The following is a 15,129-nucleotide window of genomic DNA, read 5'->3' on the forward strand; positions in this document are numbered from 1 at the left end:
TTTAATATTTCAGTAATATTTGAGTAATATTGCAAATACATTGTTTAAGCATTCTTTCTTCATTTTGGGTTCTATGTAAGAAGTACATGAATGGCCTACATCATTATGCCACCACGTCATATGTAGGTGCCTCATTAAAAATGGTAAAGAAAAACAAAGTAGGCAAGCATCTCAGCTCCTGGGATTTTCTTTCGATTAATTTCTGGAGTTACAAAGGCAGGTAGGTGGAGACGAGTCCATGGTCAGATCAGCCATGATCTTATTGAATGGCGGAGCAGGGACGACAGGCAGATGGCCTATTCCTGCTCCTATTTCTTATGTTCTTATAAGTATATCATGAAATATTATCTAAAAATACTAAATTCTGGCTGTAGAAGCTGGTAATTCTCTGTGATATTCATGAAGCGCTAGATCAAAGAGTTAGGTTTTTGTGGGTTCATTGGAAACTGGGATATACATTTGTAAGAGATTACTATTAAAGCTGGAGGTACAGCAGCAGGTTGTACCTAACATGCTCACTTACCAGTGGCAATGCCCAATGGTCCAAGAAGGCAGTTTTGAAGGAAGACTTTTTTTTTAAAAAAACAACTTCTGCTGTGGAAAAGTTTATTTAAAGGCAGTTCCTAAATGGAAGGCAAGGAAGATAAATTATTAATAAAAGAGCTAAGGTAATGAGCATTTGGTTTGCAAATTTAAATGTATTGTTTGTGAAAACGAACCATTAAAATCAAATTTAGTCACTTGCTTTCAGAATCCGTTTAATCCAAGATGCATGTTTTCTTTCCTGCTTTGGAACAATTGAAAGTAGTAAAATCAAGTCTGGTTCTAGCAGAAACAAGATCTGATGATGAAATCTTGCAAAATCACATGATCCCACTTTTTACACTTAACAGGAAATCTAGATATTAGAGGTGAATGTGATCATTAATTCTTTTATTTCTCCAAATTTCAAAATTCTATTGTGTCGGAAGGGAAAAATGTACAATATTTCAAAAACTTATAAATTACAGAGTTATTGTTAGTGATAAAAACAGAAAATGCTGGAAATACCAGTAAATCAAGCACAAGTACAAAAGCTGGAGAAATACAGGCATCTCATTTGATCAAAACATTAACTTGGATTCAGTGAGGTTGCACGGCTTACTGTGTACTTCCACAGTATTATTTTTTAATTTGTCATTTAATCCCAGCTTCTTAACATAGACTGCCTCTATGATTTATTCACTCCTTCATTATGTATTCGGCACCTGCTTTCTCTCTATTTTTCTAGTAACTTTTGCAGATGCTGAACTACCTGCTGATTTTTCCAAAATTATTTCTGCTTGCTAGCAGAAAGCCAAATTTGCATTGTAGACGTTTTAGAACATAGAACATAGAATAGTACAGCACAGTACAGGCCCTTTGGCCCACAATGTTGTGCCGACCCTCAAACCCTGCCTCCCATATAACCCCCCACCTTAAATTCCTCCATATACCTGTCTAGTGGTCTCTTAAACTTCACTAGTGTATCTGCCTCCACCACTGACTCAAGCAGTGCATTCCACGCACCAACCACTCTCTGAGTAAAAAACCTTCCTCTAATATCCCCCTTGAACTTCCCACCCCTTACCTTAAAGCCATGTCCTCTTATATTGAGCAGTAGTGCCCTGGGGAAGAGCTGCTGGCTATCCATTCTATCTATTCCTCTTATTATCTTGTACACCTCTATCATGTCTCCTCTCATCCTCCTTCTCTCCAAAGAGTAAAGTACTAACTCCCTTAATCTCTGATCATAATGCATACTCTCTAAACCAGGCAGCATCCTGGTAAATCTCCTCTGTACCCTTTCCAATGCTTCCACATCGTGAGGTGACCAGAACTGGACACAGTACTCCAAGTGTGGCCTAACCAGAGTTTTATAGAGCTGCATCATTACATTGCGACTCTTAAACTCTATCCCTCAACTTATGAGGGCTAACACCGCATAAGCTTTCTTAACTACCTTATCCAACTGTGAGGCAACTTTCAGGGATCTGTGGACATGTACCTCCAGATCCCTCTACTCTTCCACACTACCAAGTATCCTGCCATTTACTTTGTACTCTGCCTTGGAGTTTGTCCTTCCAAAGTGTACCACCTCACACTTATCCGGGTTGAACTCCATCTGCCACTTCTCAGCCCACTTCTGCATCTTATCAATGTCTCTCTGCAATCTTTGACAATCTTCTACACTATCTACAACACCAACAACCTTTGTGTCGTCTGCAAACTTGCCAACCCAGCCTTCTACCCCCACATCCAGCTCATTAATAAAAATCACGAAAAGTAGAGGTCCCAGAACAGATCCTTGTGGGACACCACTAGTCACAATTCTCCAATATGAATGTACTCCCTCCACCACGACCCTCTGCCTTCTGCAGGCAAGCCAATTCTGAATCCACCTGGCCAAACTTCCCTGAATCCCATGCCTTCTGACTTTCTGAATAAGCCTACCGTGTGGAACCTTGTCAAATGCCTTACTAAAATCCATATAGATCACGTCCACTGCACTACCCTCATCTATATGCCTGGTCACTTCCTCAAAGAACTCTATTAGGCTTGTTAGACACGATCTGCCCTTCACAAAGCCAAGCTGACTGTCCCTGATCAGACCATGATTCTCTAAATGCTCATAGATCCTATCCCTAAGAATCTTTTCCAACAGCTTTCCCACCACAGACGTAAGGCTCACTGGTCTATAATTACCCCGACTATCCCTATTACCTTTTCTGAACAAGGGGACAAACATTCTCCTCCCTCCAATCCTCCGGTACCATTCCCGTGGACAACAAGGACATAAAGATCCTAGCCAGAGGCTCAGCAATCTCCTCTCTCACCTCGTGGAGCAGCCTGGGGAATATTCCGTCAGGCCCTGGGGACTTATCTGTCCTAATGTATTTTAACAACTCCAACACCTCCTCTCCCTGAATATCAACAGGCTCGAGAACATCAATCTCATTCATATTGTCCTCACCATCATCAAGTTCCCTCTCATTGGTGAATACCGAAGAGAAGTATTCATTGAGGACCTCGCTCACTTCCACAGCCTCCAGGCACATCTTCCCACCTTTATCTCTAATCGGTCCTACCTTCACTCCTGTCATCATTTTTTTCTTCAAATAATTGAAGAATGCCTTGGGGTTTTCCTTTACCCTACTCGCCAAGGCCTTCTCATGCCCCCTTCTTGCTCTTCTCAGCCCCTTCTTAAGCTCCTTTCTTGCTTCCCTATATTCCTCAATAGACCCATATGATCCTTGCTTCCTAAACCTCATGTATGCTGCCTTCTTCCACCTGACTAGATTCTCCACCTCACTTGTCACCCATGGTTCCTTCACCCTACCATTCTTTTACCTTCCTCACCGGGACAAATTTATCCCTAACATCCTGCAAGATATCTCTAAACATCAACCACATGTCCATAGTACATTTCCCTGCAAAAACATCATCCCAATTCACACCCGCAAGTTCTAGCCTTATAGCCTCATAATTTGCCCTTCCCCAATTAAAAATTTTCCTGTCCTCTCTGATCCTATCCTTTTCCATGATAATGCTAAAGGCCAGGGAGCGGTGGTCACTGTCCCCCAGATGCTCACCCACTGAGAAATCTGTGACCTGACCCGGTTCATTTCCTAGTACTAGATCTAGTATGGCATTCCCCCAGTCAGCCTGTCCACATACTGTGACAGGAATCTGTCCTGGACACACTTAACAAACTCTGCCCCCATCTAAACCCTTGGAACTAATCAGGTGCCAATCAATATTAGGGAAGTTAAAGTCACCCATGATAACAACCCTGTTATTTTTGCACCTTTCCAAAATCTGCCTCCCAATTTGCTCCTCTGTATCTCTGCTGCTACCAGGGGGCCTATAGAATACCCCCAATAGAGTAACTGCTCCCTTCCTGTTCCTGACTTCCACCCATACTGACTCAGAAGATGATCCCGCTACATTACCCACCCTTTCTGTAGCTGTAATAGTATCCCTGACCAGTAATGCCACCCCTCCTCCCCTTCCCCCCCCCCATCCCTTTTAAAGCACTGAATCCAGGAATATTGAGAATCCATTCCTGCCCTGGTGCCAGCCAAGTCTCTGTAATGGCCACTACATCACAATTCCATGTATGTATCCAAGCTCTCAGTTCATCACCTTTGTTCCTGATGCTTCTTGCATTGAGGTACACACATTTCAACCCTTCTGCCTTACTACCTTTACACCGTTTATTCTACTCTCTTTTTTCAAAGCCTCTCTGTATGTTAGAACTGGCTTTACTCCGTGCACTTCTTTCACTGCTCTATCGCTCCGGGTCCCATCCCCCTTGCAAATTAGTTTAAACCCTCCCGAACCATGCTAGCAAACCTACCTGCAAGGATATTGCTCCCCCTCAAGTTCGGGTGCAGCCCATCCAATCTGTACAGGTCCCACCTTCCCCAGAAGAGATCCCAATGGTCCAAAAATCTAAAACCCTGCTCCCTGCACCAACTACTCAGCTACGCATTCAACTGCCATCTCCTCCAATTCCTACAATCACTGTCACGTAGCACTGGCAGCAATCCTCAGAACGCCACCCTTGAGGTCCTGTTCTTCAGCCTTCTGCCTAGTTCCCGAAACTCACACTTCAGGACCTCATCCCTCTTCCTGCCTATGTCGTTGGTCCCAACATGTATCACGACTTCTGGTTGCTTTCCCTCTCGTACCAGGATGTCGTGCACCCGGTCAGAGACATCCCGGACCCTGGCACCCGGGAGGCAACAAACCATGCGGGTGTCCTTCTCACGTCCACAAAATCTCCTGTCTGCTCCCCTGACTATAGAGTCCCCAATGACGACAGCTCTCCTCTTCTCCGTCCCACCCTCCTGCACCACAGGGTCAGACTCAGTGCCGGAGGCCCTGCCACCGTGGCTCACACCTGGTCAGTCGTCCCTGCCAACAGTATCCAGGGCATGGTTTTGCCTAGGATTATTTTACTAAGGTGGATGCACAGGTACCAAGCGTACAGCTGAGCTTCCCGTCAGTTATTTACTATAATTCTCTCATCCTCTCTAATCTAAAGCCTCTCTTTTCTCAACCTCCAGTACTATTCCAATGGAATTCATTATAAACTCAAGGAACACCACGTCGCATTTCTACCTGGCAGGTTACCATCTTCTAAAGACACAATAACTTCAACTCTCTAATCGACATTTCCAACGTTTTAGTTCCAGCATGCACTATATCTTCCTGCAATAATTTCAGATGAAGACTCTACGTCCACCATCTACACCTTTTGCTGCCTCGATGTTTTTTTCATTTTGCACATTCGCTCCTCCCTTCCAGATTTTCCTGCAGATTTCTTGCAGTTATTTCATTTCCGTTTTTCTGATGAGAGGTCATGGAACTGAGATATCACCACTGATTTCTATCCGTTTTTTTATATCCAGAAAAGAATATTCCGCTTTTGCCATTCGGTTTCTCTCGTACCTCACTTTTTTTCCCTTCTATCTTCTTTCCTCTCTCCCTTAAGACATGCCTGTGCTATTGCTACAAGTATTTCATTGCATGTGTGCAATCACGTACTTGTGCGGGAGCCAATAAACTCGACATTGACTGCTGAGTTTTAAGGAAAGATGAAACGTTCATTCTGTTTCCACTCCGCACAGTGTCTGTGTATTCTGGCTGAGAGAGAGGAGTCGGCCTCCTGCTCCAGACCTTTTCCTCACACGCTTTTGCTGTTGGTAGCCAGAGTGAATATTAAATCTCTGACGGGTTGGCTGCATTGACCCCGACTGGCGCAAAAGAGGCCTCCAGCACCACTCCCATCCAAGGGGTTGTAACCCTGGCCGCCTTCACCTCCGATGACCCGGAAGCTGTGTTCGGCGTCCCGTCGCCATGGTAAACCGGTAGCGCACTGCTCAGTGCGATCCAGGCCGGGTGGTTTCACGGATATCAGCGCGTCTCCCGGTGCCGGAGAGGGAGCGCCGCGCTCGGTCCTCTTGCGGGTAAGTGACCCAGAAGCAACAGGGGAAACCCGGCAGCGGCGGTGTTCACGCCGGGTAATTACACCGACTCTGGACCGGATGGTGGAGCTGGGGGTGAGGAAACAGAAGTACATGGCTAAGGCTGCATCGGGTTTCAGTGCAAGGGGTAGTGGTATGGAAGAGGAAAGGGAGTGAGGAAGGGTTCCGGGTAGAGCACGAGTTCTCGTTAGAGAGTTTGGATGGAGAGGAATAGGAGATCCAGGTTTCGGGGTAGAAAAGGACGTCTGGGATAGGTAAGGGATGAGGGATAGAGATTTTCCAGAGTCCATAAGATATAGGAGCAGAATTAGGCCATTCGAGTCTGCTCAACCTTTTCATCATGGCTGATCTATTTCCCTCTCAGCCCCAATCTCCTGCCTTCTCCCCGTAACCCTTCATGCCCTGACCAGTCAAGAACCGATCAACCTCTGCCTTAAGTATACATAAAGACTTGGCCTCCACAGCTGCCTGTGGCAAAGAATTCCACAGATTCACCACTCTCCGGCTAAATGAATTTCTCCTCATCTTTGTTCTAAAAGGACGCCCCTCTATTCTGAGACAATGTCCTGTGGTCTTAGACTCTCCTGTCAAAGAAAATATCCTCTTCACCATTCTATCGAAGTCTTTCACCATTTCATAGGTTTCAATTAGGTCACCCTCTCCCCACCCCCGCCATTCTTCTGAATTCCAGTGATGCAGATCCAAAGCCAACAAACATTTTTCATATGACAAATTCAACCCTGGAATCATTTTCGTGAACCTCCTTTGAACCCTCTCCAGTTTCAGCATATGCTTTCTAAGATAAGGGGGTCAAAACTGCTGCTTACAATACACCAAGAGAAGCCTTACCAATGCTTTATAAAGTTCCAACATTACATCCTTGCTTTTATATTCTAGTCCTCTGGAAATGAATGCTTATATTGCATTTGTCTCCCTCACCACATACTTAACCTGCAAATGAACCTTTAGGGAATCCTGCACAAGGACTCCCAAGTCCCCTTATACCTCTATTTTTTTGTATTTTCTCTCCATTTAGAAAATAGTCAACCCTTTCATTTCTTCTATCCATGCTAGAACCTTTCCCATAATACCATGGTCCTGTAGTTTGTTAAGCAGTCTTACGTGTGGCATCTTGTCAAAGGCCTTCTGAAAATCCAAGTACACAACATCAACCGATTCTCCTTTGACTATCCTGCTTGTTATTTCTTCAAAGAATTCCAACAGATTTGTCAGGTAAGATTTTCCCTTGAGTAAACCTTTTTTATCATGTGCCTCCAAAAACCCTGACACCTCAGGTCAGACTAAGTGGCCTATGGTTTCCTTTCTTCTGCCTCTCTCCCTTCTTGAAGAATGAAGTAACATTTGCAATTTTCCAGTCTTCCAGAACCATTCCAGAATCTTGTGTTTCTTGAAAGATTATTACTAATGCCTCCACAATCTCTTCAGCCACCTCTTTCAGAACCCTTGGCTGTACACTATCTGGTCCAGGTGACTTATCTAGCTTCAGATCTTTCAGTTTACTAAAAACCTTCTCTCTAGAAATGGTAACTTCGCATACTTCATGACCCCTGACACTTGGAACTTCTACCATACTACTAGTGTCTTCCACAGTGAGGACTGATGCAAAATACTTATTTAGTTTGTCCACCATTTCCTTGACCCCATTACTACCTCTCCAGCATCGTTTTCCAGCAGTCTGATTTCCACTCACACCTCTCTTTTACACTTCATGTATCTGAAGAAATATTTAGTAGCCTCTTTAATATTATTGGCTAGCTTACTTTTGTATTCCATCTTTACCACCTTAATGACTTTTTTAGTTGCCTTTCCCATTCCTCTAACTTCCCATTAATTTTTGCTCTATTACATGCCCTCTCTTTGGCTTTTATGTTGGCTTTGAATTCTCTTGTCAGCACAATTGTGTCATCATCCCCTTAGAATACTTCTTCCTCTTTGGGATGTGTATATCCTGTGCCTTCTGAATTCTCCTGACTATCAGAATACTGATGTATTTGGTCGCTTAGAATACCTTTCAATAAATTTCCCACTACTGATGTCAGGCTCACCAGCCAATCATTTCCTAGTTTATTTTTAGATAAGCAACAGTGGAACAACATTAGTTATCCTCCAAACCTCTGGTACCTCCCCTGTCACTAAAGATGATTTAAATATCTCTGCTAGCACCCCTGAAATTTCTGTACTTGCATCCCATAGCGTTCAAGTTATCCACCCTAAATTGCCTCAAAACAGCAAGCAACTCCTCCTCTGTCATCTGTAAAGGATTCATGACCTCACTGTGGGTTTGCCTCACTTCTATAGACTATGCCAGTCTCTTGAGTAAATGCAGATGCAAAAAGTCCATTTAAGATCTCCACCCTTCTGTTTTGGCTCCGTGCATAGATTACCATTCTGATTTTCCAGAGGACCAATTTTGTCCCTTGCAATCCTTTTGTCCTTAACATATCTGCAGAATCCCTTAGGATTCTCCTTCACCTTATCTGCCAGGACAACCTCATGCCTTCATTTAGCCCTCTGCTTTTTTTAAGTGTTCTCTTGCATTTTGTATACTCCATAAGTACATAGTTTGTTCCTATCTGCCTATTCCTGTAATGCACTTCTTTTTTTTTTAAAACCAGGGCCTCAATATCTCTTGAAAATCAAGGTTCCCTAAACCTGTTGTCTTTACCTTTTATTCTGACAAACATATACAAGCTTTGTACTCTCAAATTTCACTTTTGATGGCCTCCCGTTTAGCAAATACACTTACGAAGAAATATAACCCTAATGCTAGAAAACTGCATGTCCCAATCCACATTTGCAATTTAGAATCCCAACCCATTGACCAAACATATTCTTTTTCCATATTTAGTTTGAAACTGATGGCATGATAATCACTAGATACAGTGTTCCCCTATATAAACTGTCACCTGCCCTGACTTATTCCCAAATATGAGATCAAGTAATCACACACTGTCTATGTATTGATTAAGGAAGTTTTCCTGAACACATTTGACAAACTCTATCCCATCCAGTCCTTTTACAATATGGGAGTCCTAGTCAATATGCAGAAAGTTAAAATCACCTACTATAGCAACCTTATGTTTCTTGCAACAATCTGTGATATCGCTACAGATTTGGTCCTCTAAATCCTGCGGATAATTGGTTGTCTATAATATAGCCCCATTAACATGGTCATCCCTTTCTTGTTCCTCAGCTACACCCATAAAGCCTTACTAGACGAGTTCTCCCGTCTGTCCTGACTGAGCACTACAGTGACAATTTCCCTGACAAGTAATGCCACTCCTCCTCCTTTAATCCCTCCTGTCTAAAACAACAAAATCCAGGCTACCAGTCCTATCCCTCATGCAACCAAATCTCACTAATGGCTACCATATCATACTTATATGTGTTGATCATCGGCCTTTCCATACATCTTGCAATGAAATTAGTCTTTAGTCAGAACATTAATTGCATTATGCTCAAACTTTTGACTACTGATTTTGCCTGAGGTCTTAACAACATGTCTCCACAATCTCTCCACTATTTGTTCTAGCACTCTGGTTCCCATCCTCTACAACTCTAGTTTAACCCCCTCCCCCATGCATATGCAGTATGTATGAATGAATCTCAATTCCAATTGGTTAAAAGCCTTGCTATAACATCTCTATACTCCCTGAGAAATGGTACTTTGCTTAAAGAACACAGATGTCTGCCGACTTTTTTGTGAGATTTCCACTGCCATGTGCATGGATCAGCATGACAAATCTCATGAGAACTTTACCTTTATTATGTAGTTATTGTATAGAGGTTCTCACTTCTGGAGAAGCCTACTGTAGCCATCTCTCTCCAGGCTCTTCTTGAGGTGGGCCTAATGTATCTCATAGCTCTCCAAGGATACAATATCTCTATGCGTCATGCATTATGTTGGCCAGACTTTGTGTGTCTCTTTGAGCCAATGTGGGAGATTTCACCCTCTGCATGGCAGATACTGACTCTTTCATCACAGTAATAATGCTTGATACTGTTTGGGGCTGCCTTAGGTGAGTACAAAGTGCTGATGCCCTTCTCGAAAGACTGTACTCTGAAGTATTGGGAGCTGTACTAACTTGAGGAGATCTCAGTAAAAATTATTTACACATAGGTTTGGTGCTTACTGCAGCCAGTGAACAAATGCCAACTCACACTCGATTTTGTCCAATTTCCTAAGTCTCTGTTGCTGGTGCAAAATTCAGTGAATATTTTAGCATATCCAAAGTAAATGGAATTTCCAATTTCTGGGCAAACATCCTAAATGCAGACAAATCCATGACAAACCTATCCCTGCAGTGGATAATGAGGTCAGTTGAGAAGATCACTGGGGTCTCTCTTCCCACCATTACAGACATTTACACCACACACTGCATTTGAAAAGCAAACAGCACTATGAAGGATCCCACGCACCCCTCATGCAAACTCTTCTCCCTCCTGCCATCTGGCAAAAGGCACCGAAGCATTCGGGCTCTTATGACCAGACTATGTAACAGTTTCTTCCCCCAAGCCATCAGACTCCTCAATACCCAGAGCCTGGACTGACACCAACCTACTGCCCTCTACTGTGCCTATTGTCTTGTTTATTATTTATTGTAATGCCTGCACTGTTTTGTGCACTTTATGCAGTCCTGGGTAGGTCTGTAGTCTAGTGTAGTTTTTGTGTTGTTTTACGTAGTTCAGTGTAGTTTTTGTATTGTTTTATGTAGCACCATGGTCCTGAAAAACATTGTCTCATTTTTACTGTGTACTGTACCAGCAGTTATAGTCGAAATGACAATAAAAAGTGACGACTTGACTTGATTTGAGCAGAGTCTGAAAATGAAACAAGCAAATTGCATGTTTGAAGCATGAATTAGCTACAGCAGATTGAAAAATAGTAATAAAGGTATGACAGAAAGCAAACAAGACTTGTATTTGAAGAAATATATCTTCACTGCTGGTTCCAAACTGTATCAGGCTCTGTTGTTCCTTTGGGTTCAGCAGATATGTAGAGGGGAATCTTGCTGCATGTACAACAGCTTGCTCTCCATATTGTACTGCCTTGGCTTGCATATCTAGACAGCTAGGATGCAACGTTCATGACTGACAGAGGCAACTATACATCCTGTTAAGGCACAAAGACCCAGAAGGAAAAGAGGTGCGGCTGTTGTTAATGAGTTAAATATAGTATCACAGTATAGGAAAAAAAGCTTATCATCTTGTCAAAAAGTGCAGTAAGTAATCTTAAGGATGGGCAAAAATTCAGAATTCAACAAAGGAGGATAAACACGAGAAAGTCTGCAGATGCTGGAAATCCAAACCAACACACACAAGATGCTGGAGGAACTCAGCAGGTCAGGCAGCATCTATCGAAAAGAATAAACAGTCAACATTTCAGGCTGAGACTCTTCTTCAGGATTGATAAAGAAAGAAAAAGTAGAAAACAAGAATAATAATTTGAGAAACATAAAACAGAATGTAAAAGCCTGAGACCATAAGACATGGGAGCAGAATTAGGCCATTCAGCCCATGAGTTTGCACTGCCATTCCATCATACATAAGCAAAAGACAAGGTGAATGTAGGTTCCTTACAGACTGAGACAGAAATTATATTAGAAAAGCAGGAAAATGAAGAGTAATTAAACAATTATTTTGTGTCTGTTTTCAATGGCATATACACAAAAACTTCTGGAAATATTGAAGAACAAGTCTGGAGCAAATGAGGAGATGAAAGAAACGCACATCAGTTAAAAACAATTATGTATTGGAGTGGGATTTAAGAAGAAAGAATTTTATGTACTGGACTGGGATTACATCAAGCTTAAATTAAATTGCACCTGGAATTGTATGGCTGACTAAGGAAGGTAATACATGCCATAAAGAGAGTACAACAGACTCACCACTGGGATGATAATGCTTCCTGGACTGGGACAGAGATTGCTGCTTTTAATGAGTTGAAAAGCACTCTTCTCTTCCTTTCCCTCACACCCTGCAACCCCATATCTTTGATCCTTTTTCTAACCCTGAACCCTTTCTGTTTTGGATCCCCGTCTCCTCCCCTTCACATGTTGCTTACCCCGACATGTAACTCTCTCTATCCCTGAATGCCTTCCAAAATTCCTGTGACCCGCAACCCCTCATGACTCAGGACGGAAGGTGTTATATTTGAATGTGAGCAGTATACGGAATAAGATAGATTGACTTGCAGTACAGTTGCAGATGAGCAGGTATGATGTTGTAGCCATCGCTGAACCATTGCTGAAAGAAGATTATAGCTGGGAGCTTAGTGTCCAAGGACAGGCAGGAAGACAGAGGGGCCGGCGTTGGTAAAAAATGAAATCAAATCATTAGAAAGAGGTGATATAGGGTCAGAAGGTTTTGAATCATTGTGGATAGTGCTAAGGAACTGCAAGGGTAAGAAAACCTTGATGGAAATTATATACACACCACCAAACAGTAGTAAACATGTGGTCTACAAATTACAATGGGAGATAGAAAATGTATGCCAAAAGGGCAATGTTACAACAGTCATGGAGGATTTCAATATACAGGTACGTTGAAATGCAGAAAATCAGGTTGGTGCTGGATTCCAAGAGGATGGATTTCTAGATTGTTTTTTTAGAGCAGCTCAAGGTTGAGCCCACTAAAGGATAATATGATCAAATTCACCCTGATATTTGAGAAGGAGAAGCTAAAGTCAGATGTATCAGTATTACACTGGAGTAAAGGGAATCACAGAGGCATGAATGAATTGCCAGAATTGATTGGAAAAGAACACTGGCAGGGATGATGGCAGAGCAGCAATGGCTACAGGATAGTCAGCATGGCATTGTGTGTGGTAGGTCATGTCTAACGAACCTTAGAGAGTTTTTCAAGGAAGTTATCAGGAATGTAGATTTTTAGTAAGGAGTTTGACAAGGTCCTGCATGAGAGGTTGGTCAAGAAGGTTCAGTTGCTTGGCATTCAAGATGAGATAGTAAGTTGGATTAGACATTGGCTTTGCAGGAGAAGTTGGAGACTGATAGGAGATGGTTGCCTCCCTGACAGGAGCCCTATGACTAGTGGTGTGCCATAGGAATCAATGCTAGTTCTATTGTTGCTTGTTATCTATATCAATGATATGCATGATTTTACCATAATACCATAAGATACAGGAGCAGAATTAGGGCATTTGGCCCATCAAGTTATGTGATTGACTAGATCTGCAAATTTGCAATTTGCAGATGACACCAAGATTGAAGGTGTAGTGTACAGCAAGGAAGAATATCAGGGCTTACAGCAGGGTCTGAACCAGCTGGAAAAATTGACTGAAAAGTAGTAGATAGAATTTAATGTAGACGAGTGCCAGGTGTTGCACTTTGGGAGGACCAACCAGGGTAGGTCTTACATGGTGAGTGATAAGGCACTGAGGAGTGTGGTAGAACCGGCAGATCTGGGATTAGAGATCCATAATTCCTTGAAAGTGGAATCACAGGTAGATAAAGTCGCAAAGAAAGCTTTAGGCGCATTGGACTTCATAAAACAATATATTGAATATAGGTGTTGGGATGTTATATTGAAATTGTATAAGATGTTGGTGAGGCCTAATTTGGAGTATTGTGTGTAGTTCTGGTCACCTACTTACAGAAAAGATGTAAATAAGATTGAAGGAGTGCAGAGAAAATGTACAATAATGTTGTCAGGACTTGAGGATCTGAGCTTTAGGGGAAAATTGAATAGGTTAAGACTTTATTCCCTAGAACATAGAAGATTGAGGGAGATGTGATAGAGATATTATGCCTATAAAAAGTATTCACCCTCCTTGTAAGTTTTCATGTTTTATTGTTTAACAACATTGAATCACAGTGGATTTAATTTGGCTTTTTTCTACTGAACAACAGAAAAAGACTCTTTCATGACAAAGTGAAAACAGATCTCTGTAAAGTAATCTAAATATAAAACAAAAAAATAATTGATTGCATAAGTATTCTCCCTCCTTTAATATGACACACCAAATCACCACTGGTGCAGACAATTGGTTTTAGAAGTCGCATTATTTGTTAAATGGAGATCAGAAATATGGCAAACCTCTTCTAAGTCTTTTTGTACAAACTCCGTACCAACGAAGTTCAGAGATGACATAACTTTGAGCTGTAGGGAGAGAATAGTTCAGAGGTAAGAAATGGCTGAAGGTCTTCTTGCAGAATTTCATGCAGCACAGTGATGACTGCCAAAGATTTACACTGAATGCATTGTTAACCAGTGGGGTATAGATAGTCCATGATGTCTTTCATGATTCACTGGGAGGAGGATCTTATCTGTTGGGCATGCCCTTGTCTCCTACCTCGAATTTCCTCTTTTGAGTGACCAGCATTACCAATTACAATGCCACTAATAATGAAATGCTGCTGCAGCATTGACATATAATTGAAAGTTCAAAATTTCACAAAGTAAATTTTATTATCAAAGTACACACGTCACCATATACAACCCTGAGATTCATTTTCTTGCAGGCATACAAATCAAATCTATAGAATAGTAACTATAACAGGATCAATGAAAGATCAACTAGAGTGCAGGAGACAGCAAATTGTGCAAATGCAAATATAAATAAACAGTAATAAATAATGAGAACATGAGATAACAAGATAAAGATTCCTTACACTGTGATCATTGGTTGTGGGAACATCTCAATGGATGGGCAAGTGACTGTAGTTATCCCATGTTCAAGAGCCTGATAGTTGGGGAGGGCAGGGGGGGTAGTAACCGTTCTTGAACCTGGGGGTGTGAATCCTGAGGCTGTTGTTCCTTTTACCTGAGGGCAGCAACTAAAAGCTGGGGAAAACTATCTCTGCCAGTTTATAGAATTCTGGGCTTTGAATGGTGTCTGAGAAGTCTGCTGTCAGTTCTGAAGCTTTTCAGTCAGTTTTCCCAATATTACTAAGACTCTTTAAATCATGAATATTCTTCTCATCCTTCTGAGACACCCTTCCATGGATGGACGTATTATAGAGCTTTGGTGTTGGCGTTGTTACTGGCAAAATTCGGCAATGTGCAAATAATGATATCAAAAGATGCACATCCAGTCCAGAGAAAGTGTCAAGCAGAGTTTGATCCAATCTTGCAGTCA

General features: G+C 42.1%; 1 protein-coding gene across 1 annotated transcript in view; it reads left to right on the plus strand.

The window, feature by feature from the left end:
• The first annotated feature begins 5,528 nt into the window (after positions 1-5,528).
• The window catches only part of zswim2 (zinc finger, SWIM-type containing 2), a 47,369-nt gene continuing 37,768 nt past the window's right edge, over positions 5,529-15,129 (plus strand). The window contains exon 1 of the mRNA XM_072261720.1: positions 5,529-5,993. Within this exon, the coding sequence (XP_072117821.1) occupies positions 5,850-5,993 (144 nt within the window). The 5' untranslated portion in view covers positions 5,529-5,849. The remainder of the gene's footprint in view (positions 5,994-15,129) is intronic.

This window comes from Mobula birostris, chromosome 6 (genome assembly GCF_030028105.1).
Source record: "Mobula birostris isolate sMobBir1 chromosome 6, sMobBir1.hap1, whole genome shotgun sequence".
In the NCBI taxonomy this organism is placed as follows: domain Eukaryota; kingdom Metazoa; phylum Chordata; class Chondrichthyes; order Myliobatiformes; family Myliobatidae; genus Mobula; species Mobula birostris.